Source organism: Ips typographus, linkage group LG2 (genome assembly GCF_016097725.1).
Source record: "Ips typographus isolate SLU linkage group LG2, UJ_Ityp_2.0, whole genome shotgun sequence".
Taxonomy (NCBI): domain Eukaryota; kingdom Metazoa; phylum Arthropoda; class Insecta; order Coleoptera; family Curculionidae; genus Ips; species Ips typographus.
The window spans coordinates 11678763-11705408 of record NC_138423.1 but is presented as its reverse complement, the minus strand read 5'-3'; the positions used below and the strand labels follow the sequence as shown (position 1 = coordinate 11705408).

The window sequence follows — 26646 nt, the reverse complement described above, 5'->3', positions numbered from 1 at the left end:
GAGGATTTGACATTTACAATTAAACATTAAAGACAAATTTACCTACTTAGTAATTAAGTTTTTTTAATAACTAACAAATAAAAATATCACATTTTCAACATACATTTAAATTTATTGTCTAACATACTGTCATCTAATTTGAATGTTTTTACCAAACTTTTTACACTTTTTTAGAAAAAACTTTTTTATCGTTTTTTGTGAATGATATAAAAATGATTTCAAGTTTTTAATATAAATTTCATCAAAGGCCCTTATGGTAGTAAAATCTTTGATCCGAGGGAGTTTGTCTGAATTGTCCCCACATTTGGCATCTAGCTTTTGAAGCATTTTTTCAGGATTTTTAACTGAAGTTCTTATAGCAGATTTAATTTCTTCCATTGTCAATGTGAGATATTTACTAATATTTCCATACACTTTTGATCTGGCCTCATTTGGTTCAGACAACTTTGTCTCGTTTAACGCAATGGCATTGTAACGACAAACTTCTCGGTAGATTGTTTTAAATGCCTAATAACAAAAAAATAATTACTTTTTTACTATATTTTATTATAGAGGGCGGAAAAAAGGAGATTATGCCCGCTGAGATTGCCGCAAAGCGGGTGATCTTTATTCTGCTTCTTTCTGCCCATGGTACGTACAACGTTTTACGCACAAATGATTTTTTTATTCAAATTACTAGTTTAGTTTGGTTTATTTTTACTTTACGATCCTGAAAAATAGTAAACGAAGATTACAAAGCCATTTGTGCGTGAATATCATGGTAGGTAGTTACCTTAGAAAGGTTTTTCGCATTTATAATTTTCCGAGTTACATTCCTGAAACTGTTTTTGAATCCTGGCTGACGGACCTATATGAAACAACAAAAAAATTTAGCATAAATGGTTAGAAAATTAACAGAAGATTTTAACTGTTCGATTAAAAAAAGGGATGCATTCAAGATATGAAATTGTCCCAAAAGCACAAAAGATATCATGGTATATAAACACATATAAACAATCTTTATTTTCCAACAAGAAAATACAACTATCGACCATTACGGTCTTTCTGCCTATGTATACATGTTTTTTAATATGTACAGGTAATCTTATTTCTAATTAATATACAGTGTGGAACAGCCAAATGGAATAAATTCGATAACGAATAAATGAGAGCGTGTTGGGAAAAACGCTTGGACACGTCGATTTATATTTTTAGATGCGCATTTATTAAAAAAAATAAAAATTATATAAGGTGTGTCATGTGACAGTGGCCGATACTAACTTTTTTATTTTAAATACAACCCCCTGTATATTATTAGTTTTTTGGATTCTTCAGAAAATTCTAGACATAATTCATGTACAATGTCCCATACCTATCTTCAACTGTTTCGGAAATATTAAGTGTTTTCAGATGTATTACAACAATTAACATTAAAAAAAGAAAATTATTTTATTTCACAAATTCGCTACATTCAACTCAATACTTATTTTCACGAACATTTTGAACCTCTCTTACATTGAAATTAATGTTTTTTTGTTTTTTTTACATTATTTGTGAAATACAATAATTTTCTTTTTTAATATTAATTTTAGTAATACATCTGAAAACACTTAATATTTCCGAAACAGTTGAAGATAGGTATGGGACATTGTACATGAATTATGTCTAGAATTTTCTGAAGAATCCAAAAAAATTATAATATACAGGGGGTTGTATTTAAAATAAGAAAGTTGGTATCGGCCACTGTCACATGACACACCCTATATAATTTTTATTTTTTTTAATAAATGCGCATCTAAGAAATACAAATCGACGTGTCCAAGCGTTTTTCCCAACACGCTCTCATTTATTCGTTATCGAATTTATTCCATTTGGCTGTTCCACACTGTATACAAATATACATTGAGAAAAAAAAAGTTCTAATTAAAATGTTCTAACAGGGTGAGAACGGGGAAAAGGTAACGGGATTGTCTAGTCTGTCTTGTTATGCATAGTGGATTTACTTCCAGTTGTTGGTCCAGTTGTTTGGGTTATTTTTCCACTTGTTTTGTAGTTGTATGAGTCTGTCAGTTATTTTAATCATGTTCATACGTTCGTAGAGAAGTTGGTTGGATGGGTTGTGTAGTGGGTTTGCAGGATGTCGTATTTTTGTTATCAGTCTTAGAGCTGTTCAGTAATTTGTGTATATTTTTTAGTCCGTAGCGTTTGCTCTAAGTAAGTGTCCGTAGTCCAGGACCGGTCTACATATGGATTTGTATATTTGAGTTGCCGTTTTGGTACTGATGTCTTTGTTTTCGTATGTTAGTGACCTAAATTGTTTTGTTCTTTTAATAATTTCAGTCCGGACATTTTTAAGGTGTTTTGTGAATTTTACTTTTTGGTCCAGTGTTATCCCTAAGAGTTTTACGTCTTGTTTAGGATCAGTTGTGGGGCCGTCTGCGTTTATGTTTGGTGAGTCGTTTTTTATTTGATGGTTCAGTAATAAAAGCTGGTTTTTAGTTGCGTTGGGCGTTAGTCTCCATCTGTAGAACCATGTCATGGTGTCGTCAGTAAGTGATTGTAGTTGTGAAACTGCTTTTGTTGTAGTTTTGTCGTGAACAATAAGTGCAATATGATTTTTGTCTTGCTTGTTATGGTTGTATATGTCATGGCAGTACAGATTATAAAGTAAAGGTGAGATAGGTGAACCTTGCGGTAGTCTCTGCTCAGGGCTGAAGGAAAAGGAGAGTGTGTTGTCTATTTGAACGTGCAGTTGTCTGTCTTCCAGTAAGTTTCTGATAGTGTAAAGTAAGTATTTTGGTGTGTTAAGTCTATGTAGTTTGTAGAGTAGTCCCTTATGCCAAACACTGTCAAAAGCTTTGTTTATGTCCATGGATAAACAAGCCGTTTTATTGTTGTTGAGGTGTATTGTTTGTATGTTGTTGGTTAAGATGAAAAGTGGGTGTATAGGATATCAAGGTATTTAAAAAAAAAATAGTTTTCTCAAATTTATATCTACAAAGACTATGTGGAATTTTGAACTATTTATTGGCATAAAGTACTTCATTATTACAGTTATATGGGTATACATATAATTGTCTACTTCTACAAGCTTGATAGACTTACTTATTATAATATAAGAAAGGTATTTTATTATTATTTCTAATATTTTGGTTTCCTCTGGTATATCACCTGAAACTTGCATCACATCCTATACGAGTACATACTTAGTCCTACGCTTAGTACGTTCGTGGAATTGATGCTCAGTTCCAGTTACTAAAGGTTTATTTTGTGATAAGTTGGATTATTGAGTTAGGCGATATGTTTTATAAACCAAAACAAAGGCGGCGTGTTAATGAAGATGATGTGATTTGACAACAAATTTATAAAATTACAAGAAACAGCCAGTAATTGATAAAAAGTCCCAATTTTTTTGAAAAATAATATTACTTTAATAATATTTCTGAAAAGAATAGGATGACTTGAATGTAAAGAACACCCCAAAGTTGCTGATTATTACTTGGGAAAACTTCTTGATTAAGCTTTGGATTTTAATAACATTAGATGAAAACAGAATTATTTCAGATACTGATCAATTAATGATATTTTAAATTTATTTTTTTATTTCTAATTTTCAACGTTTGGAACTGAGAAATTAATTAGAACTTTCAATAATTGAATGTGTTCTGTGGTTTTTCGGGTTTTAACATTTTTAGTATTGTATAAACTAAAAGTGAAATTCTAAAGTCCTGAAAATTGATTTTAAAAAATCAATAATTTGATTTGTAGTCAATTTTCATTATTTGTAACTAATCTCCAATAATCAAACAAAATATTTAAAATTTACTCAACTTTCTCTCTACAAAGTGGAATTTTGAAGTATTTATTGGCATAGTAAGTTCGTCATTATTTTTTAAATTATTACTTTCCTGTTAAAAGAAATTGGGCAGCACTATTTTACACCCTAAAACTACCCTTTTACAATCGGAAGTACAAAAAATCTCAAGATATTCAGAACGTTATTAAAATTTTCCAAATTTGTATTGCAATTTTGACATTTGATATCTCGAAAAATTACCTTTCTCTAGGAAACATAAACGAGCGGTTTAAGTTAAAGATAATGCTGACAAATCTCTTCTTCTGATTAACCTATGATGCAGTTTTGTTCAATTATTTTATCATTTATGAAGCAAATACATCCCCGAAATCAGAATAAAACGTAATATTTGGTCGGCTAAAAATTTAATATGGCGCCTATAAGAAAAAAAAAAGTTGACTGCCAAAAAACAAAACGTCTTGTGGCAAATTTGAATCCATCATCGAATAGCTGGAAAAAGATGGCAATGAAAAGCTGCTTTTAGTTTTGGGATATCTCTTCAAATAAGGTTAGAAATAAATAAAAACAAAAAATCTAATTTTCATTCTTTTCGGATATCTTCGAAAGTACTCGGAAAGTCGACATTTTTAAAACGGCCTTTGGTTGAGCTTTATATTGCGTAACTATGCCCCAATTTAAACTTTCTCGTATCTCCTATAGTTTCCGAGATTCCAATGGTAAGGGTCGAATTTAAATTACCCTGTATAGGGTCACTGCACAAGTTATGGACCAGCAACCAGTATTTGACCGATTTTAATTAAGTTCGCTCAAAAACAAGATTTTTTATAATTTAGCTTCTATTCTTTTTTAATTTCTTCAGGGTGCATTGAAAATCGCTCACAAGCTCTTCATTACGTTGCTGGGAATTCTTTTGTAAACGTCAAAAATCAATTTTTTCTACAAACATTCAATAATGATGCATTTTTCGCTCCCAAATCTCAACGAAAAGTTACCCTTTACTGAGTTTACGTTATCGCAGAGCAACGGCCACAATGCATACCATTATTGGACATGTCAGTGTCACCAGTTTGATGTCAGTATTCAATTGTGTATAGTTTTGATCCTGTTTATGAGTACCTATGCAGTAAGTTTAGTTGTATTAGATATTTAGCGATGTTTGTAGAAAAAATATTGTATGTATTACGCGCACAATGTGACTTTTATGCTCTCGAATGATTGCTGCGCTCCACTTTGCGTCGCGCAGCAAACCTCATTCTCAGAGCATAAAAGTCATACTTTTTGCGCTGAATACATAAATAACTATTAAATATAGAGTACTTTTCTCTTTTTAGAAATTGAAGTAATCTATTGATATCCATATAAATAATTAAAGAACTGTGTTATTCTTCACATCTTCAATGGTCATGTACTAGTAAATCAAAGATCGACACTTCATAGTCAACTATTGGAAAAAACTGACAGTAGTTTTTAAAGTGCCATTATTATTAAATAAGAGTGTAACTTTGTACATAACCACCCTGTGACATTTGCACAAAGTCTTTGCCATTACCAAAACACAAATTTTGTATTGATGGTTTGGGTCTAAAGTAAGTGTTTTTCTCTCCTGCCATTTACCATAAACGTTTAAGGGGGAGTGTTGGATTTTTGAAATAAGGTTCTGTTGTAGTAAACGCCTAAATGTCAGCTATCTTTTATAATTGTATCGGTTGACAGAAGACGTACAGGATAATCTGTTCTTTTTTTAGTCTTCGGTTAGATATAAGTGAGGTTAAGAAGTTCTTGGAAAATGTTAATAAGTTATTTTGTGCTTTAGTTGTTTTATTAAATTAGTTTGATGTTTGGACATGAATTAAATGTGTTTTGCTTCCTCAATAGTGATAATCCAAATAATGACTAATAAAACTACAATTTTGCACGGATATAATATTTTACGTTTACCCAAATAAATTCAAGGCCATATAAAATAGTTTAAAATTTATTTTAAACACCAAAAATATCACGTAGAAGATAATTAAGTCACTAATATTAATAATATGAATAAATAAACTTACTGTGGTAACTTTAAAATTGACATCTAGTTGCACGGCAAATTTTTTCTTCACTAAGCGCCTTAAATTTCGCAATTCCAATTCTGAAGCAGATCGATTGCGTGAACAATCGAAGCACTCAGATATACTCATCAGTAATACAATAACCAGACTAACACTAAGTAAAACTGAAATAAATAAAATAAAATGTGACTAATGTAAAACAAATAACCATAAGACTGTTTAGTGCTTACGTTTCATTTTGAATACAAAAACCGACACAAAATTACAAGATACTGCTACGATTGATGAAACTGGAATGAGACTAGATACTTCCTGCTTCCGAGATATTTTTTATACCACCTCTAATCTAGCTTGTTTTAGATAAACGCTCAAAACAGTATGAGTAAGAAAGGTAGTACTTTTTTGGCGGTTTTTCATTACCTATATCAGATAACACTACAAATCATCTTAAATACGCGTGCTTGAAAAATGCATGTGGATTACAGATATATGGGTATACATATAATTGTCTACTTCTACGAGCTTGATAAAATTATTTATCATAATATAAGATTTAATTATTGTTTCTAATATTTTTGGTTTCTTCTGGAATATCACCTGAAATTTGCATCACATCCGTATACATAAAAAAAGCTTAGTGCGTTCGTAGAATTGATGCTCAGTTCCAGTTACTAAAGGTTTATTTTGTGATCAGTGGGATTAGGCGGCGTGTTAGTAAAGTGAGAAGTGTTGATAACAAATTTATAAAATTACTAGAAACAGCAAGACATTGTTAAAAAATCACAATTTTTTTTTCGATGGAGAAATTGAAAATAGTATATTCTCGGCTCGAAATATTGACGATATTTTTTCGACGACTGCTGTGGGGTGGAGTAGAAGGACAATTCACATCATTTTCGTAGCTCGAACTCATTGTCACCGATAAATCACTTTGACGGAATGGCTTTATTTCAAACAGGTATGTCAAGCGTGGTTATGGAAATGCCGAAAAAGTTGGTGAGTAGATTGTTAGTAGAAAGCGAAAACGCTCTAGAGCAGAAAATGATTCACTTTCTGCGCACGTATAATATTTTTGGAAAGAACAGGATGACTTGCATATGTAAAGAGCGCCCCAGAGTTGTTGATTATCTAGGAAAACTTCACGATTTAAAGCTTTCGATTTTAATAACATTAGATTAGAAAAAAACAGAAATCATACAATGTGGAAATCAATCAATTAATGATGTTTTAAATTTATTTTCTCTATATTCTATCTAACTCTAAATTTTATTTGTTTAGGACAAGAGGTCTCTGGTAATTTATGGGTGGTTTCTAGTAGTATTCGGAGGCTTCTGGTATTTGAAAAGTGATTCTAAGGCGTATGGCACAAATTTATTCCACAAATTATTATTGGTGCCCCTAGCAATTTTAAAACTTATTTGAAAGTTTTGGAACAACATTTTCAGTAGTATTTCGAACTGTTTGGCATTTCCAAAGAGATTCTAGAGCCTTCTGACAATTTAAAAAAATGTCTCCAAGGTTTAGGATACTTGTAGAGACTTATGACACATTTTTGAGAAGCTTTCAATAGTCTGATTCTAAAATTTGCAAATGGTAATTTTTCGGTTGGTTTGACGGGATGTGGATTGGGTTGAAAAAACAAAAGCCTGTATTTAAAAACAACGACGTTTTGCCTTTTTCATTCATCCTCAGGGCATTTTTAGGTGAGACTTTTGGTCGTCTAAATCTAGAACACTTATAGAAGCTTCTGGCAATTTTTGGGAGGTTTTCAGTAGAATTTAGAACCCTCTCTGGCATTTCTAAAATGGCTTCACAGACCTCTTGACAATTTTAAAAATTTGTAGTTTTTGTACTTGTAGAAGAGTCTGGGAATATTCGTGATATTTTCAGTAGTATTTAGATACTTCTGGCTTTCACAATATGATTTCAGCTCTGTCTGAAAGTTTTAAAAAATTGTTAGAAGATTTAACACACTTGTGGAGGTGTTTGATAATTTCGTCTCTGACTTATAGCAAATGTAAAATGGTTATTGAGGGGTCTGTTAATTAAAAAAAAAAATAAAAAAAGACTTGTATTAACCTAACTGTCAGCTAAAAAAAACTTCTCTATGAGTGACTTAACGGTTGTTCCTGTTGCTAAGGTCACAAATACTACTCAGTGTCATGAATTTAGACCAATAAACACCGTAGAGGTTTATGAAACAATGTTGGAAACAGCAGTCAAAATTCAGTTACAAGATCATTGTGACAGGAGTAGCATTGTTGTGGAGAACCAATCGGGCTTTCGTGAGCGTCATTCTTGTGAAGCTGTTGTAGTTAATTTATGTGATATTTTTAAAAGAGAGTTGGACGTTGGTAACTTTGTGTTGGCGGTGTTCCTCAATTTTAGGAGAGCCTTCGAGACAGTTGACCGCAAAATTTTAATAAAAAAATTGCATTGCATGGGCTTGAGCGGTACGGTTCTGGGATGGTTCGAGTCTTATTTGTCTAACAGACATCAAAGAGTAAAGTATAAGAATAGCATGTCTAAACCGTTGTGTGTTCAGCATGGAGTACCACAGGGAACTGTCTTGGGGCCATTGCTGTTCTTGCTTTATGTCAATGACATAGTTGGGGCTGTGGATCGGTGTTGCATCGAGCTGTTCGCAGATGATACAATGATTTACATATCTGGGAGTAACTTGAATCTTATGCAGACGAACATAAACAACGATTTGGAAAATATATTTAGATGGCTATGTAAAAATAAGCTTAGTGTCAATCCACTCAAGTCAAAGTTTTGTCTGTTTGGGAGAAAAAGTAGGTTGAGAAACGTCTCCTTGGAGTAGCTCGATGTAATTATGAATGGCACCAGGACTACGTGCGGGAGTCAAATAAAGTATCTGGGAGTAATTTTTGATTCCGAACTGAAGTTTTATGCCCACGCTGATTATATAACTCGAAAATTTTCAAAGAAGGTGGGCTACATTTCGAGAATTGGAAGACAGTTGTCTATGGAGACCAGACTGTTATTGTATAACTGTCTGCCTGGTTTTAAGATAGATCAGATCCAGATTGTGCAAAATCGAGCAATGAGGTGCATATTGCGATGCAACAGATATACTCCCATCGTAGCAATGTCCACGACTTTAAGCATGTTACCTGTCCAAAAAATGATTGTGTTTGCCGTTCACGTGTTTGTGTTTAAATTAAAAAATGGACTGTTACCATCCTATACCAGGTGTCCAAGAGCACCCTGGACATAGGAGATTAACATGGGAAAACGGTTTTGATTTTTTTGCGCCTGTACGGCTGATTTGATTGAAAAATCGTATTAATAAAAGTTGTAGTACTTATCACGGACTAGTTTTCTGTATTTTTTTCGAATCTCTAACTTGAGCCCTTTCGTCGTAAAACACGAATAAAAATGCGAAAATTTAAACTTTTTACCTGCACTGAATAAGCGGTTGCTGAGCAACCGTACCCGCAACAATGACCTGTTTACCCGTTGCCCGACAACCGCCTATACAGTGCAGGCCAAAAGTTTAAATTTTCTCATTTTTGTTCGTGTTTTACGACGAAAGGGCTCAAGTTAGAGATCCGAAAAAAATACAGAAAACTAGTCCGTGATAGGTACTACAACTTTCATTAATACGATTTTTCAATCAAATCAACCGTACAGGCGCAAAAAAATCAAAACCGTTTTCCCATGTTAATCTCCTATGTGCCAGGGTGCTCTTGGACACCTGGTATATGCAAGCGGATCAAGTCTTTTGACGAAGTCCACAGTTACAGCACGAGAAACTGTTCTGATTTTGTTTTGAGTGGAAATTGTAGAACAGCACATATGTTCAATTCAGTATTGTGCAAAGGTCTTCGGGATTTTAATATGTTTGCCTAATGTAATAAAAAACTGTGATAATTTGAACAATTTTAAAGGAGCCCTAAGACAACATGTAATTTAAGTGCTTTAGCTTGTTTTTGTATAATGTTTTTACTTTTAATTCGTTACTTGTTTTTAAAGAGGTCCATATTTGTCCATTTTATTTATTTTATTTTTTTACATTAATTTTAATATTTTTTTTTGATTTGCATTATTTGTCATATTGTTTATTTTATAGCTATATGCTAAATAATTACCATTATTATTATTATTACTTAAACTTAAAAGGCTACTCATAGAGGTCTCTGGTATTTTTTAGAATGTTTTGAGTAGTATTCAGAAACTTGCATTTCCAAAATGATTTTATAGGTTTGTGACAATTTAAAAAAAACTTGGAAGATTTCGAACACATGCAGGGACCTATGGCATTTTCAAAATGATCTAAAACCCCTTTGAACATTTAAAAAAAAATTAGCAGTATGGGACACTTGTAGAAACATCTGGCAATTTTTGGATAGATTTTATAGTATTGTTGCAAAAAGGACTTGTTAACTTAGAGTAAGCAGTAGGATAGTTACCCCGTATTTTGATTGTTTATCTTCTCAAACGTCGTAGTTTAGCTGTTTGTGAGAGAGAGGGACTTATGTCACAGTTTGAAGTTTAAGAGCGAATTTTATGAATATAAGCCTTTATAAACAGGGTGCGTATTCTTGAAACGAGGAAAGTGAGTTATCAAGAGAATGGTCTGAAGAATGTGACAGAAACCCGCTATTGTCAGTTTTTTCTGTCACATTCTCTAACACTTCTCTAGAGAATTCCGTTCCCTGATTTCAAGAATTAAGGCCCAGCTGGGCTAAGACCGGTGGGGAGTCAGTTGTTGTTGTAATTGTTAAGAATAGTTGTCAGTTCGAGGTTAGGACAGCAGTTGTCAAACAAAATGCAATATAAAGTGCGAGTTAAAAGTATCGAGTAGCGTTTTTGTGGGAAAAACCGTACAGTATTTAGGAATTTTCAAAATAATGTTAGAGACATCTGACAATTTCAAAATATTTGTGAATCGCTTATAAATTTTAAATTTTTTTTTTATATTTTGGCAACCTTGTAATTTTTCTTGGCGGTGACGTCATCTTAATTTTGTTTTTCGTATGCAAAACTTCATGACCTTAAGAAGTCTGTTCTAAGGCTTAATAATGTTTTAAACAAAAGTTTGGAAACTAAATTTTTTAAAATAAATTACGCGACATATGGGTTTGTGACACAATGTTCAATATGTCAAATATTTTAAATCCGTCATAGATAATTGGTAAACCTGTTACTTGATTTTAGAAACTTTAGTTTCCGTATTGAAGAGTGTGTGACAAACCCATAATTTAGAGTTTATGGAACGTATTTAAATTTAAATTTACATTTAAACTAATTAAAATTTTGCCTGTCATGGCGAAAACTATGCTGGTTGATCAAAGTTAACGGACTTATCCATTTAGTTGCTTATAAAAATACACCCAGTACATTGAGAGTAATATTGCATTTTGGTTTTTTTAGGCATCACATCGTGTTCAGCAGTAATAATTTTTTTTTATCACTGATATCGTTTTGTGGTTCACATTTGGCATGAAACGAAATTTATATCTTATCACTCTTGTTATCATGCACGATACTAGAAAATTACCTAAAGTAGAACAAAAGTTTAGTGATTCAACAATATTAACAATTATACCTACATCGATAGGTGTTTATACATTTCCAGTTCACAGAACTTAAACAGTTTGAAAGTAAATAACAATTTTACTGATTTGAAAGGTGATTTTTCTAAACACTCTCTCATCAAAATAATAATTCTAAATCTAATTTTATAACTGAGCAAAATCTAAAGTGAATTACTGCAAACACCGGATACCAGATATGCGATACAGAGATAATAACTTGTTCATATTTATTTAATATGTCATTAAAATGTGCTAAACTGAGAAAAGTTCAACTTTGCTAAAGAAATCCATGTCTTAACAGTTGAACTCTTCTCCTTAATCGCTCTGTGTGTATTGTGTCTTGCTTACAATAACTGTTAGATTTTCAATATGAATCATGTTCATTGAACTTTTTTTATTATAAACCCCGGATTTGAGGTGAATTAATTATTTATTAATAGTCGGTTGATAAGGTAATAATCGCTAAAAGCGTTGACGTCAATGCATTTGGAAAATTCTTAGTATTACCTAAAACAGCGATTTGTTTACTACATTCTTAATGGTGACGAAATAGTAATTGCAAAATAAATTGTACATTAACGCATCGGAAGTACTGGATCAAAAGTTGTTTGATTTAATGATAATTCAGTTGTGTTATAAATCATAAAAAATTGCGATAACGTGACAAGTAAAGTGAAATCTGTTCGCGATGTTTTTTGATTTGTAAAATTTTGTCCTCCGTATATTTTTGACAAAAGCTTTTTCTTAAAAGATCTATTACATTTTTTATGATTTCTTAGCCCCGTTGTCAACTAGGAATATAAATGTAATTTTTTAAGGACAAAATGGCTTTATAAACTTTAGTTTCAGTATTATATCATTTTATCAGATCTTTTTAAATTTACATTGAAACTAATCCAAAGATGTGTCAAACATTTGACTTGTGTAATTTATGTTTTCCGACTTGCAGAACTTAAACTAAATGGAGTTCAGTAAGATATACACAAATCACCCAGTACATTGAAATAAATTTTGCATTTTATTATAAGGGCAACAAAGGGCCTTTTTTATGGGTTGACTTTTTTGATGACAAAAGCACAGCAAATATAACATAGTGCAAAAAAGACTTTGTTGCACTAGTACAAGAAAGTAGAACTTTTTGCACTAAAAATCATTCAAAAAAAGTGTAATTTATTGCATGAATTTAAAAAAAAAATGTATCACTGATATCGTTTTGTGGTTCACATTTGGCATGAAACGAAATTTATATCTTATCACACTTGTTATCATGCACGATACCAGAAAATAACCTAAAGTAGAATAAAAGTTTAGTGATTCAACAATATTAAAAATTATACCTTCATCGATAGGTGTTTGTTTCTGAATTAAAATATTTCAATTTAATCCATTGTCTCTAAAATTTGGTTTCAATAATTGTTAGAAATTTTTCAGTATAGTCATATTAATTCAGTCAAAAACTTTTGCAGCAATAACTTTTAGATTTTCAATTTGAACCAAGTTTATTAAACTTTTTTTATTATAAACCACAAATTTGAGATGAATTACTTATTTTATAACTGTGGGTTGATAAGGCAATCGCGTTGACGTCAATGCATTTGGAATATTCTAAGAACTACCTTAAACAGCGATATGTTTACTACATTCTTAATCGTGACGAAATAGTAGTTTCAAATTAAATTGTACATTAGCTCATCGGAAGTATTGGATCAAGAAGTTGTTTGATTTAATGATAGTTATGCTGTAAATCATAAAAAATTGCGATTACGTGAAAGTAGTAGCACGCCAAGTCTGTTCACGATGTTTTTGAATGCTTATGTATGGTATTTTTCATAAATAATTTTTCTTATAGTTTTGTTTCCATTTTTTAAAACATAGCCCCGTTGTCAACTACTAATATAAATCTATTTTTTTAAGGTTAAAATAATTATGATAAACTTGAATATAGAGACTTGAAAACTGTAAAAAATGCAGGCTCGATTAAATAGCAAAAATGGTTAGCCTAGCCATCGAATTCGTATTATTTGATTTTTGAAAACCTTTATTAGGTTTCTTTTTTTTCAAAACACTCTTCTGTTACTTTAATCTGCTATTTATAATCATGTTTTCTTTCCTAAATTCGATAATATTTCACACTTTCTAAGTTGTGAAAAACGTTAGGTTGATTACTATAATTAAAAAATTGAGTTGGTACAAATCTGAGTTTTAATATTTGGATGATGCCATTTTCTAATTAAGACGCTGCGTTTTGATATTTTTGAATTAAAAAAATCAGGATTTACCTACTGAAATAAATTGGGTTGAATCGAAATCAACATACTATTAAATACCAATCACTTTCTATGCTTTGGATGATGCAAAAAAATAAATTTGTAATTTATGAATACTGCACGATACCTGACAGTTAGTGGAACGAAGTATAAACCTAGTTCACTTTTTTGAGATATACACAATACACAGTTTGGTGGAACAGACTATACTTAGATAAAACAATACATTTTCGTTCCTTACAGTGTTGAAATCCGAAAAGTGTCTAAGAATATTGTCTAGAAAGTGCTCTTCTAGCTTTTACTCATTTCGTACTCTGAGAATCTTGAAAAAGACACAAAAACTAACAATCCAAAAACTTTTTTCAGATAATATGTGAACATAAAATGCAAATACTCTAAAGTTGTTAGGATCTACCCTATTCTAAACATTTTATACCTTGTATACCTCTAATTTTGTTTGTCAACTACTAGCAAAAATGTATATAACTTTCTAAGATGTTTCAAAAGGGATTGCCCCAACTCGGCTGTCAGTGCGTTCAAAAGCCACAAGATGCACTATTTTAAACGGGACACTCGGTATATTACCCTGTATATTATATTCGATTTAGCTTGTCACGGCTTACTTTACAGTATACTGTGTGCTGTACAAAAATCATATTGTTTCGGAGATAACAAAGCTACAACAGAAAATTGCACCAAACTAGTTGTCGGTGCGTTTAAAGGCCAAAAAGTGCACTATTTGAACTATGCGCTTATTATCTAGCGATATACAGGGTGAAAGCTTAAACAGAAAACAGGAAGACGATGCTGTGACAATGTTCAGGCTGAGTTTTACCAAATTTGTCTGACTTGACTTCAAAATATTACAAAATAGATAAATACATCGTATTTGCCGTCTGACAAAATTATCATTTTGTTATACAAAAACATTCCAAACATAGGTTAGGTTAGATATGTAGATCAAAAAGATTGAGAATAGACTATATTATTCATATAACGTCTATTCGATAACTAGAATTAACTAATTATTATTCTAATAAACTTAAAATTAGTGTATAAATTATTCAGTGTCTTAATGGTGTCTGGACAGCGTTTACTTGGCTTTACTGTAAGTTATGTTTTATCAAATTTTGAAAAAAATATATAATCTAGCCAAATGGTCTCAAAAAAACAATTACCTAAGAAATAATCGGTCTAATTAGTGATTACAACGCGTGTTTAAATGCTAGAGTGTTTGATATAATTAATAGCCTAATTTTTTAATAGTTTTCAAATTTTTTATTTGACCTGTGACAATAGTCTTTATTAAACAGTATGGAAAGGGCTCTAATTAGTGTTCATAACGTCTGATTCACACTGTATTTTCATTTTTCCTTTGATTTTTCCTTATCATTCTTTAAACAGACGAACGCATTCTAATGTTTGTATTTTTATAGAGTATTCAGGATACATAAAATAAAAAAAAATGCTTTATAACCCTCCTGGAGCCTAATTCTTGAAAGCAAGGAACGGAAATCTCAAGTGATGTGTTGATAGAATGTGACAGAAGAACTGACACTGGCTGGTCCCTGTCACATTCTACAGATCTTTCTCTTGATAACTCTCTTCCTTCGTTTCAAGGATACGCATCCTGATGGATTGAGCTTATTCCAAAAAGTCACGAATTGTATTAAACCTACTGCATAAAAATCGTATGCAAAATTAATTACGTCAAAATTAGACAAACTAAATTGAATTATTGCGTAATTTACTTCTTTTAACATTCGTGGAACATATAATAATTAAATTTAGTTTCATTTTATTAAATAAACATGAGTTCATACAGATTTGTTGCGTGTATGAGCCAATTTTCTTGCAGAAAATCAACATTTGTTTACACAAATTTGACCAAGAAACCTCAAATTTACCGAACAAAGACGTGGAAATATTGGCACTTCTCTCAACATTTTGAGACCGTTTGTTTGCTAGCACAATTAGCAACGTATTTAGTTGTTATTGCTACTTAACCGTAATTTAGGCAAATTGTGTATGATTTATCGACTATTTGCCAACTACTTAACGGTGAAAATGAATACGTCTTTTGTTGAATTACTTGATTTGGCAACTTCACACTTTCCAACTTTCGGTGTTCGTTTTTGTACATAAATAATATTATGTATTGCCCAATCCCTTTTATTTTTTTTAGCGATGTTGTATGATTTTTTTGTTAATGTTAAAACCATAGTTATGATTCTCAAGTAACCCGATTTGTCTAACTTAACTCTAGAATGTCTCTGTATTTCGTATATGGTGTTTTATTATAACAGCACTAAAATGTAAGTCATTTTAATTTAAAAATCTCTGTGTTGTCATATATTTAAAAGTTTTAATAAAATGTACAACAAAGCTAGTTACAGAACCACAAACAAGAATTCAATCTATCAAGTAAAGTAGTAGCATTTATTGTAGTAAGTTTATTTTATCTCGGGTTTAAGACAGGACAAAAATGTGTTACTAATCAGACAAAAATAGTTAATACTAAAATTGTAAGTAAATTTAATAATTGATGATATACATGTAATACATAACTACAGTGCGTTTTTTTTAACGCGCAACATAGGATTTTACGTGTTAAATTTTTAAGCCCATGTTAGACCATGTTATTTTGGAACTACAAGTATAAAACTTGACGGGTGTGTCTTTAGTACCCTGAAGCTTAAGTAAGTCTACCAATTTGGTCTAAAAAGTGATTTAAAACTGGAAAAAAATCATTTTTTTCGAAAAGATTTTATCCTTTCATACTCCCTGTATGCATTGTTGTTCCTTGTTGTTTTTGATACTGGCAGGGCAGGTAGCAGGTGAAGTTACTTATTTTGACTGCATCACGACCCGACATCTTTTAAACGTCAAAAGGGCATTTTATGATTGTTTGGAATATACTGTTTGGCTTCAAACGGAGGTCAATTTGAACAATTCACCTATAAAAATACTTCTTTTGTTCTTAACTTTCTTGATATAAAGTTAATGATCACCCTGTTTTACTTTCTACGCCAAATTTTACCTGCTACCTGCCCTGCCAGAATCAAAAACAACAAAGAACAACAATGCATACAGGGAGTATGAAACGATAAAACCTTTTCGAAAAAAGATGATTTTTTGCAAGTTTTTTAACACTTTTTAGGCCGAATTGGTAAATTTACGTAAGCTTCAGGGTACGAAATAGCCACCCGTCAAGTTTTATACTTGTAGTTCCAAAATAACATGGTCTAACATGGGCTTAAAAATTTAACACGTGAAATCCTATGTTGCGCGTTAAAAAAAACGCACTGTATATGATAATGTGGTCAAAATGGTGGATTTTACTTTGCTAATATTAGGTTATGTTAAATTAGTCTGAATCGTTTTAGAATAGGAAAATCAGTTTTACATATAAAATTCATTTTCAGGCAGTATTTTTGAAAATTGGGAATCAAGAAATTTTGGTTTTGAGTTTTCACGGCAGTTAGTCCCCATCAAAATTACACTTATTAGTATTAGTACATTTTAATATGGTGTTAAAAAGGATGAAAAAAGTAATTTGTTAATCATTTAGCCTGCTCTATCAATAAAAGTCTTCTTAGTCTTCAGCCTGTCCATGTTTTTTTTTTTCAAATATTATTTTTATATTTTTAAAATTTAACTAACATCTTGTATACTTGGAAGGCAAAGCTGAAAAATACCCGCTTGTGTGAAAATTTATGTGCTTATTTTTTTATCATTTCACATATTATAAAAACTTGAAACATCCAATATAAATCAGACTAACTTATCGTGCTTCAAAGAGACAACTTATTTTGATTTAATAAGTTTTTAGGATAAAACAGTGGAGCACCAAAACCATATTTGGGAGGATAAAATGTATACAATTACTGCAAAAAAAAACGTCCTGTATACTTTCTGACAATCAGTTGACGCAGATAACTTCTAAACATTTAATATAGTTAGCTAAGCCAATCAAGCAAATAATCTAAATATCTCTAAAATTCTGAGTACTATAAAGAAAAAACTGAACAAATAACTACACTTTAACACTTTGTATATCTTGTATGTTTATATGAACTTCTTGCCTTAGATGTATTTTGTCGTAGAGTATGCTGTTTTAGAGTACTTTGTATACAGGGTATCCCAACTATATTTAGATGCTAAATATCTCTGCCCTTGCACATTTCAGTCAAAAAAATTTGAGATAAAAAGTTTATGGTTAACAAAGTTGCTTTCAATGGCAGTTTTTATAAATGTACAGGGTGCTGCATTTTCGATGGTTTTACGGGGTACAGAGAAAACGGTAATAGATAGAAAAAAAGTATCATACGTGTTCCGATCTCTTTTTCCGATCTGAGATGACTGGCGAAGAGTGGGCTGCGCAAACTTTTTTTGTTTCAAAGATACGGGGGGTTTTTGAAAAATGGTCATTATGGAACCTCCTCTGTATTTCATTTGCTATTAAATTTATCAAAAAGGGAAAAAACGGTTTCCGGTAGAAGTTTTGACGTAGAATCCAATGGCGTAGTCAGTTTTCTTCTATTACGTTTAATTTCCGACATATGACAGTAAGTTACATTTTTTTAAATGGAACACCCTATATATTTTTAGTTCATTTAATTCTGTTGATTTTTACTTTTTCAACGGTGTATAAAAAGTTTTTAAACGTTAATCTTGGTAGTTGTGTGCAACATCTGGTGACATCTGTACTCAACTCTATGAGTTAGAAAGTTCAGATGGCGTTCCAAAATCTAGGAACAGCACCATTAATGCCGCATCATTCGGTAAACACCGATCTGATTGGTTGAAAATGGTGAGGTTTTGTTTTTTGTTTATCAATCCCAATCCTCTGACCGGTTTCGCCGTATTACGGCTCATCAGAGAGGCTATAGGGCTTGATAACCAAAGAACAAAACCTTCGTTCCAGTATAGTCAACTGGATGCCAGAAATGATAGTTGTGTGCAACATCTGGTGACATCTGTACTCAACTCTATGAGTTAGAAAGTTCAGATGGCGTTCCAAAAAAAACATATACATTTGGGAGGATAAAATAAATAGATAGAAAAAAAAACAAAAAAAAAATTAATATTTGAATAATAATATAAATAAATAAAATAATATAAATATATAAATATATAATATATATATATATATAATTATATTAATTAATTTTTTTTTTAAATTAATTAATATTTTTTTTTTTATTTTTTTTTTTTTTTTTTTTTTTTTTTAACACGTATGCTACTTTTTTTCTATCTTTTTACCATTTTCAACCAATCAGATCGGTGTTTACCGAATGATGCGGCATTAATGGTGCTGTTCCTAGATTTTGGAACGCCATCTGAACTTTCTAACTCATAGAGTTGAGTACAGATGTCACCAGATGTTGCACACAACTATCATTTCTGGCATCCAGTTGACTATACTGGAACGAAGGTTTTGTTCTTTGGTTATCAAGCCCTATAGCCTCTCTGATGAGCCGTAATACGGCGAAACCGGTCAGAGGATTGGGATTGATAAACAAAAAACAAAACCTCACCATTTTCAGTTAATCTTGGTAATTAGAAAAAAAGCGTTTCCCTAACAAAAAAGTGCTAAATAATACGTATAAAAATACCCACGTCGAAACAAAATTTGGCTATGTTCATATTAACATGTTACATGTCGTTTATAAACAGTTTTTTCAACTTCTACCTTAAAAATAGTAGAAAATAGAAATGGCCACTTTTCTTATTAAAGTGACGGTAGAACTGTTTGTAACTTAAATTTTTAATAAGATTTATTAAAAATATTTAATTTTCTGATGTGTTAGTTTATATGATTTCCGATTTTGTTTGGTATTTTAGATATTGGCCTTTTTTTAGCTGAGCAAAGGTCTTTTTTTAAAATAACAGGATTAACCTCTACAAACTTATATGTTGTAATACACCGTTAAAAAGGTAAAAATCAACAGAATTAAATGGTGTAAAAATATATAGGATGTTCCAGTTAAAAAAATTTAACTTACTGTCATATGTCAGAAACTAAACGGAATAGAAAAAAACTGACTACGCCATTGGATTCTACATCAAAACTTCTACCGGAAACCGTTTTTCCTTTTTTGATAACTTTAATAGCAAATGAAATACAGAGGAGGTTCCAAAATGACCATTTTTCAAAAACCCCCCGTATCTTTGAAACAAAAGAAGTTTGCGCAGCCCACTCTTCGCCAGTCATCTCAGCTCAGAAAAAGAGATCAGAACACGTATGCTACTTTTTTTCTATCTATTACCGTTTTCTCTGTACCCCGTAAAACCATCGAAAATGCAGCACCCTGTACAGGGTGGCTCCTTTTCGCTGATTTTACGAAATACAGAGCAAGTAGTAGGATGTGTTTGATTTTTCAGCTTTATCTATTGGTCCAGTAAAAGTTGGGCTATCCTCATTTGTTTGGGATGATTTTTTGAAAATCGGTCATATACGGTACTTCACGGTATTTCTACTGTCACTTAACAAAAAAAAAAAAACTAAAAAAATCCCCTTATAGGTTTTCGTAGAATCCAGGGGCGTAGTAGCTATTGGTCTAAATTTTCTAAAATATTGAATTAGTAAACATTTTTATGAAATTTGAAGTAGAAGTCCATTGTCTCGCAGTGGAGGTGTAAGAATACAGGGTGCGGAATAACACACAGTCTTCTCCACTATAAATTTATTAACCCACCAGTTAATGGGGGCGCGCTCGACTAGTTTCGGGCATAGACATGCCCATCATCAGGAGCTAAAAGAATTAAAACGCTCTAACAAAGGTGAACTCAAAAATGTGGACAATGGCGAAGGACATACCTTAAAAGCTGCTTAACACATTAGACGCTGTCTTTCTATACAGGGATAGACAGCGAGACCCATTAGTGGCAAAGAGTTAACTTATCATTAATGGAAGGCAACTAAACTGTAAAATGGTTGAAAAAGAATTTGGAATATAAAATTAAAGTATAAAAAAAGTTTCATTACCTTATCATGGAGAAAAAACACTTAACTACACTTAGTAACTATTAACATTCTAAATATTAATTATAAAAATTATAAAAGTAAAAACCGCGTGGCGGGGGACCCTATCCCGTAGGTGCGGGAGCCCCAATCGTACAGGGGAGTGCAAAAACTTTCAGATGTATGTTGCTGAGGGCAGAACAAGGGCAAAATGGACGTAGCAGAGTGATTTATTGAAAAAAGTTAATTTGAATGTGCGCATAGGAAAACTGTTAAACTTAAGAGTGGGGAGGAAGGTAGGTGTCAAGAAAGAGGAATTATTGATTAATAAAATAAAATTCAAAAATTGAGAGTTCCGCAACCCACAAGACAAGGCACGCCGTGACCCGCAAAGCAAGAATACGCACTCAACAAGCTGACACCTGACAGGTGTAAAAACACTGGAGTGGCCAACATGGGGGGCAGAAAGAATGACGGCTGACAAAAGACAGATGGTGATTACAGTAGGAAGGGGAGAGGGGAGTTTAGTGTGATGTGATGCAGAAGGAAAATTAGGAATATTAATCGAGTTAAAAGAATGGAAAAAGATAATTTAAAAGGTCAAGGACTTGAAAAATGCTGTAGCAACGTGGTTAAGCTGGTCATTGAGGCAGGGGTGCTCTCCATCCTCTATTGCTCTGCCAATCTCCAACACCTCCAGCAGATTCATAAGGTTACCCTTATCACAAAAATGTAAGGATTTAAAGCCCTCTTCGGTAGTAAAAGTATGGTTGTTGAAGTGAAGGTGGCGGGAAAAATTAGATCCCATGTTGGTGGCGTCCAAAGTAGGTTTTTTCTGGAACTTGTCAAACTCTCTAAGGTGTTCATGGATTCTAGTGGAGAATTTCCTACCAGTCTGGCCAACGTAACGGGAATTGCAGTTTGGGGTACAGCAAGTTAACTGATACACTCCGGATCTGTTAAGAAGAGGGGTGGGGTCTTTAGAATTGCAGAGGAATCGACCGGAGGTGTGAGAAACCTTGAAACAGATGTTGATATTATGTAGGCTAAAGAGATTTTTCAATTGTAGGGAAATGCCACCAAGAAAAGGGATAGAGAAGAATTTTGAGGTTATTTTGTCCTCATGTATTATTAGATTTTTGTTAATAAATTTTTTAAAATGGTTGAAATAAGTTTTATTGATTATGGAGGGGGGAAATTTGTTGTTGATGGCTACAGTTCTAATCCAGGATAGTTCATTATTGAAATTGGATTGAGACATTGGGATGTTGTACAGGCGGGTGAAGAAGCAGTTGAGGGCGGCCATTTTTTGGTTAAAGGGATGGTTGGAATCAAAAGGAATAATGGAATCAGTGCTGGTGGGTTTATGGTAAATGGACAAGTCAATGTGGTTGTCAAGTTTAGTGCAAAGTATGTCAAGGAAAGGGAGGGAATTATCAGACTCTAGTTCCATGGTGAAGGTTATAGACTCGTGTAGAGTGTTGATGAATGTAAAAAAGTCGTCCAAATCGCTAGCGGTGCCGTCAAAGATGCAAAAAATGTCATCCACGTAGCGTTTAAAAAAGAGGACTTTGTGAATTGAATGGTAAGACTCCAATGAATCTTCAATTTTAGCCATAAAGACCTCAGCCAGAAGTGGCGAAAGGCAAGAACCCATTGCCAAACCTTTGATCTGAGAATAGTAATTACCACCAAATTGGAAAAAGTTCTGGTCAAGTACTAAGGAAACCAAAGATAACAAGTCCTCAACTTGAAAAGGATCAATGGTTTCGGAACTGGAGAGTAGCTCTTGGACAAAGGTAATACAATCGTAAGGTGGGATACTAGGAAATAAGTTACAAACGTCGAACGAAACCATAACAGCAGATTGAGGAATAACAATATCCTTTAGTTCTGAGCACAATTCAACTGAGTTTTTAATTGAGTATTTACTTTTAAATTTAGTGATCTGTAGTATGGTGTCATTCAACCAAGAGGAGAGGTGGTGACAGGGAGAACCACAAAAGGAAACAACGGGTCTAACTGGGATATTAGGTTTATGGATTTTTGGGAGGCCGTAAAGTTTGGGAACAGAAGGATTAAGTGGCGTTAATCTGTACTTGTTAAAACCTAGCGGTGTTAGAGATTTAGCGGTTTTGTTTAAGGTTGATTTGAATTTAGTAACAAACTTGTTCAAAGGTGAAGTGTGTAGGGGTGTGAAAGAGTCAGAGTCCAGAAAGGTCAAGACCTTGTCAACGTACTGGGCTCTGTTTAGAACTACCACGCAGTTACCTTTATCTGCCTTAGTGACAATAAGGTCGTTGTCCTTGACCTTTTTTCGTAAAGTTGACAAGGCCTTGCCCTCACTCATTGGTATAGAGTTGTTGGAAGACATGTGATGATGATGGAAGTTGTTTAACTGGACAGCACAAGCAGAACGGACTGCACCCTGTGATGGTTCAGGGACAGCTCTGGAGATGACATTTTCTACATGTGCAGAAAGAGTATGTAAGTCTGTAATTTTTGGTTGAAAAGTAAAATTAAATTTTAAGCCACGGTTCAGGATATTTAAGTCGTCATGAGAAAGAGTACAATTTGAAAGATTGAGAGTACGAGGGTGAAAAGAGAAATTCGATCTTGGTGTCTTTTTGACACCAAAAATGCCCACAAAGACATCGTTGGAAAATTCCACTGAATCTGGAGATGTTTCAGGGAGTGTGGGTGTGGGAGGTAAAATGGGTTGTGAAGGAGAAATATCAGGATTGTGGGAGGGAGTGAAAGCAGGGGAATTGTGTGAAGGTGTAGGCAAAGGACGTAACTGATGAGATAGCTTGGAGCGCAAAGACTCAAACTTTCTGTCCCCCATGTCAGCCACAAAATCAAGGAGGGCATGGTGCAAAGTGTCAAATTCAACGGGGTGTAATGCGGCGGTAAGTTTAAAATAGATACACTTAAGTTTAAGGTCGGTGTTACTTAGCTGGCGTGGGAGATGGCTTTCCTGGAGGAAGAAGAATCCGTGTTGCAACGAAGGGAAATGTATCTGGGTTTGAGGTTCCTCCTTAAGCATTCGCAGTTGAACCAAATGTCCAGCTGAGTGAGCTTCCTCGTGAGCAGGCTCTTTTTGAACTCTCGGACCAAAAATGCTCGACCAGCAGTTTGTAGTTTGAAGTAGAAGTCCATTGTCTCGCAGTGGAGGTGTAAGAATACAGGGTGCGGAATAACACACAGTCTTCTCCACTATAAATTTATTAACCCACCAGTTAACCAAAACCGCTAAATCTCTAACACCGCTAGGTTTTAACAAGTACAGATTAACGCCACTTAATCCTTCTGTTCCCAAACTTTACGGCCTCCCAAAAATCCATAAACCTAATATCCCAGTTAGACCCGTTGTTTCCTTTTGTGGTTCTCCCTGTCACCACCTCTCCTCTTGGTTGAATGACACCATACTACAGATCACTAAATTTAAAAGTAAATACTCAATTAAAAACTCAGTTGAATTGTGCTCAGAACTAAAGGATATTGTTATTCCTCAATCTGCTGTTATGGTTTCGTTCGACGTTTGTAACTTATTTCCTAGTATCCCACCTTACGATTGTATTACCTTTGTCCAAGAGCTACTCTCCAGTTCCGAAACCATTGATCCTTTTCAAGTTGAGGACTTGTTATCTTTGGTTTCCTTAGTACTTGACCAGAACTTTTTCCAATTTGGTGGTAATTACTATTCTCAGATCAAAGGTTTGGCAATGGGTTCTTGCCTTTCGCCACTTCTGGCTGAGGTCTTTATGGCTAAAATTGAAGATTCATTGGAGTCTTACCATTCAATTCACAAAGTCCTCTTTTTTAAACGCTACGTGGATGACATTTTTTGCATCTTTGACGGCACCGCTAGCGATTTGGACGACTTTTTTACATTCATCAACACTCTACACGAGTCTATAACCTTCACCATGGAACTAGAGTCTGATAATTCCCTCCCTTTCCTTGACATACTTTGCACTAAACTTGACAACCACATTGACTTGTCCATTTACCATAAACCCACCAGCACTGATTCCATTATTCTTTTTGATTCCAACCATCCCTTTAACCAAAAAATGGCCGCCCTCAACTGCTTCTTCACCCGCCTGTACAACATCCCAATGTCTCAATCCAATTTCAATAATGAACTATCCTGGATTAGAACTGTAGCCATCAACAACAAATTTCCCCCCTCCATAATCAATAAAACTTATTTCAACCATTTTAAAAAATTTATTAACAAAAATCTAATAATACATGAGGACAAAATAACCTCAAAATTCTTCTCTATCCCTTTTCTTGGTGGCATTTCCCTACAATTGAAAAATCTCTTTAGCCTACATAATATCAACATCTGTTTCAAGGTTTCTCACACCTCCGGTCGATTCCTCTGCAATTCTAAAGACCCCACCCCTCTTCTTAACAGATCCGGAGTGTATCAGTTAACTTGCTGTACCCCAAACTGCAATTCCCGTTACGTTGGCCAGACTGGTAGGAAATTCTCCACTAGAATCCATGAACACCTTAGAGAGTTTGACAAGTTCCAGAAAAAACCTACTTTGGACGCCACCAACATGGGATCTAATTTTTCCCGCCACCTTCACTTCAACAACCATACTTTTACTACCGAAGAGGGCTTTAAATCCTTACATTTTTGTGATAAGGGTAACCTTATGAATCTGCTGGAGGTGTTGGAGATTGGCAGAGCAATAGAGGATGGAGAGCACCCCTGCCTCAATGACCAGCTTAACCACGTTGCTACAGCATTTTTCAAGTCCTTGACCTTTTAAATTATCTTTTTCCATTCTTTTAACTCGATTAATATTCCTAATTTTCCTTCTGCATTACATCACACTAAACTCCCCTCTCCCCTTCCTACTGTAATCACCATCTGTCTTTTGTCAGCCGTCATTCTTTCTGCCCCCCATGTTGGCCACTCCAGTGTTTTTACACCTGTCAGGTGTCAGCTTGTTGAGTGCGTATTCTTGCTTTGCGGGTCACGGCGTGCCTTGTCTTGTGGGTTGCGGAACTCTCAATTTTTGAATTTTATTTTATTAATCAATAATTCCTCTTTCTTGACACCTACCTTCCTCCCCACTCTTAAGTTTAACAGTTTTCCTATGCGCACATTCAAATTAACTTTTTTCAATAAATCACTCTGCTTCGTCCATTTTGCCCTTGTTCTGCCCTCAGCAACATACATCTGAAAGTTTTTGCACTCCCCTGTACGATTGGGGCTCCCGCACATACGGGATAGGGTCCCCCGCCACGCGGTTTTTACTTTTATAATTTTTATAATTAATATTTAGAATGTTAATAGTTACTAAGTGTAGTTAAGTGTTTTTTCTCCATGATAAGATAATGAAACTTTTTTTATACTTAATTTTATATTCCAAATTCTTTTTCAACCATTTTACAGTTTAGTTGCCTTCCATTAATGATAAGTTAACTCTTTGCCACTAATGGGTCTCGCTGTCTATCCCTGTATAGAAAGACAGCGTCTAATGTGTTAAGCAGCTTTTAAGGTATGTCCTTCGCCATTGTCCACATTTTTGAGTTCACCTTTGTTAGAGCGTTTTAATTCTTTTAGCTCCTGATGATGGGCATGTCTATGCCCGAAACTAGTCGAGCGCGCCCCCATTAACTGGTGGGTTAATAAATTTATAGTGGAGAAGACTGTGTGTTATTCCGCACCCTGTATTTTTATGAAATCTTTTCCATTGTTGGATTTATTTTGTAGATCTTTGTATGTTGGATCTAATGATTTACAGAGTGGTAAGGAAAAGTTGATGGGGGTTGTTCATCTCAAATATTTTTAAGATAGAGACACTTGTGGTTATACCTGAAGTAAATATCAACTTTATTATGTTGAATAAATACCGGTGTTGACAAACCGTTAAAACCCTTAAAAAACTATGAGAACTAGTACAAACTAAATATTTAATTTAGTAACTTTTTATTAGTTCTGATAGTACCTTTTTTTTTGTATCAAAAACAA

General features: G+C 33.4%; 1 protein-coding gene and 2 long non-coding RNA genes across 5 annotated transcripts in view; all 3 read right to left on the bottom strand.

The window, feature by feature from the left end:
• Positions 1-26646, bottom strand: part of LOC145725166 (uncharacterized) — a 245324-nt gene that overhangs the window by 145917 nt on the left and 72761 nt on the right. The gene's annotated exons all lie outside the window — the stretch shown is intronic.
• LOC145725491 (uncharacterized) lies at positions 113-6132 on the bottom strand. The gene is made up of 4 exons (XM_081974273.1): positions 6078-6132; positions 5848-6011; positions 773-847; positions 113-507 (listed from the first exon to the last, which is right to left on the bottom strand). Exons 1-4 carry the CDS (start codon positions 6082-6084, stop codon positions 130-132), a joined length of 624 nt encoding a protein of 207 aa, XP_081830399.1. The 5' UTR covers positions 6085-6132; the 3' UTR covers positions 113-129.
• LOC145724685 (uncharacterized) lies at positions 24869-25886 on the bottom strand. 3 transcript variants are annotated; one of them, XR_014177060.1, is made up of 3 exons: positions 25299-25883; positions 25022-25154; positions 24869-24961 (listed from the first exon to the last, which is right to left on the bottom strand). It is a non-coding gene; the product is annotated as an uncharacterized LOC145724685 (long non-coding RNA). The 3 variants fall into 3 exon arrangements; XR_014177061.1 differs by having other exon boundaries at positions 24869-25154; positions 25207-25886; XR_014177059.1 differs by having other exon boundaries at positions 24869-25154; positions 25299-25864.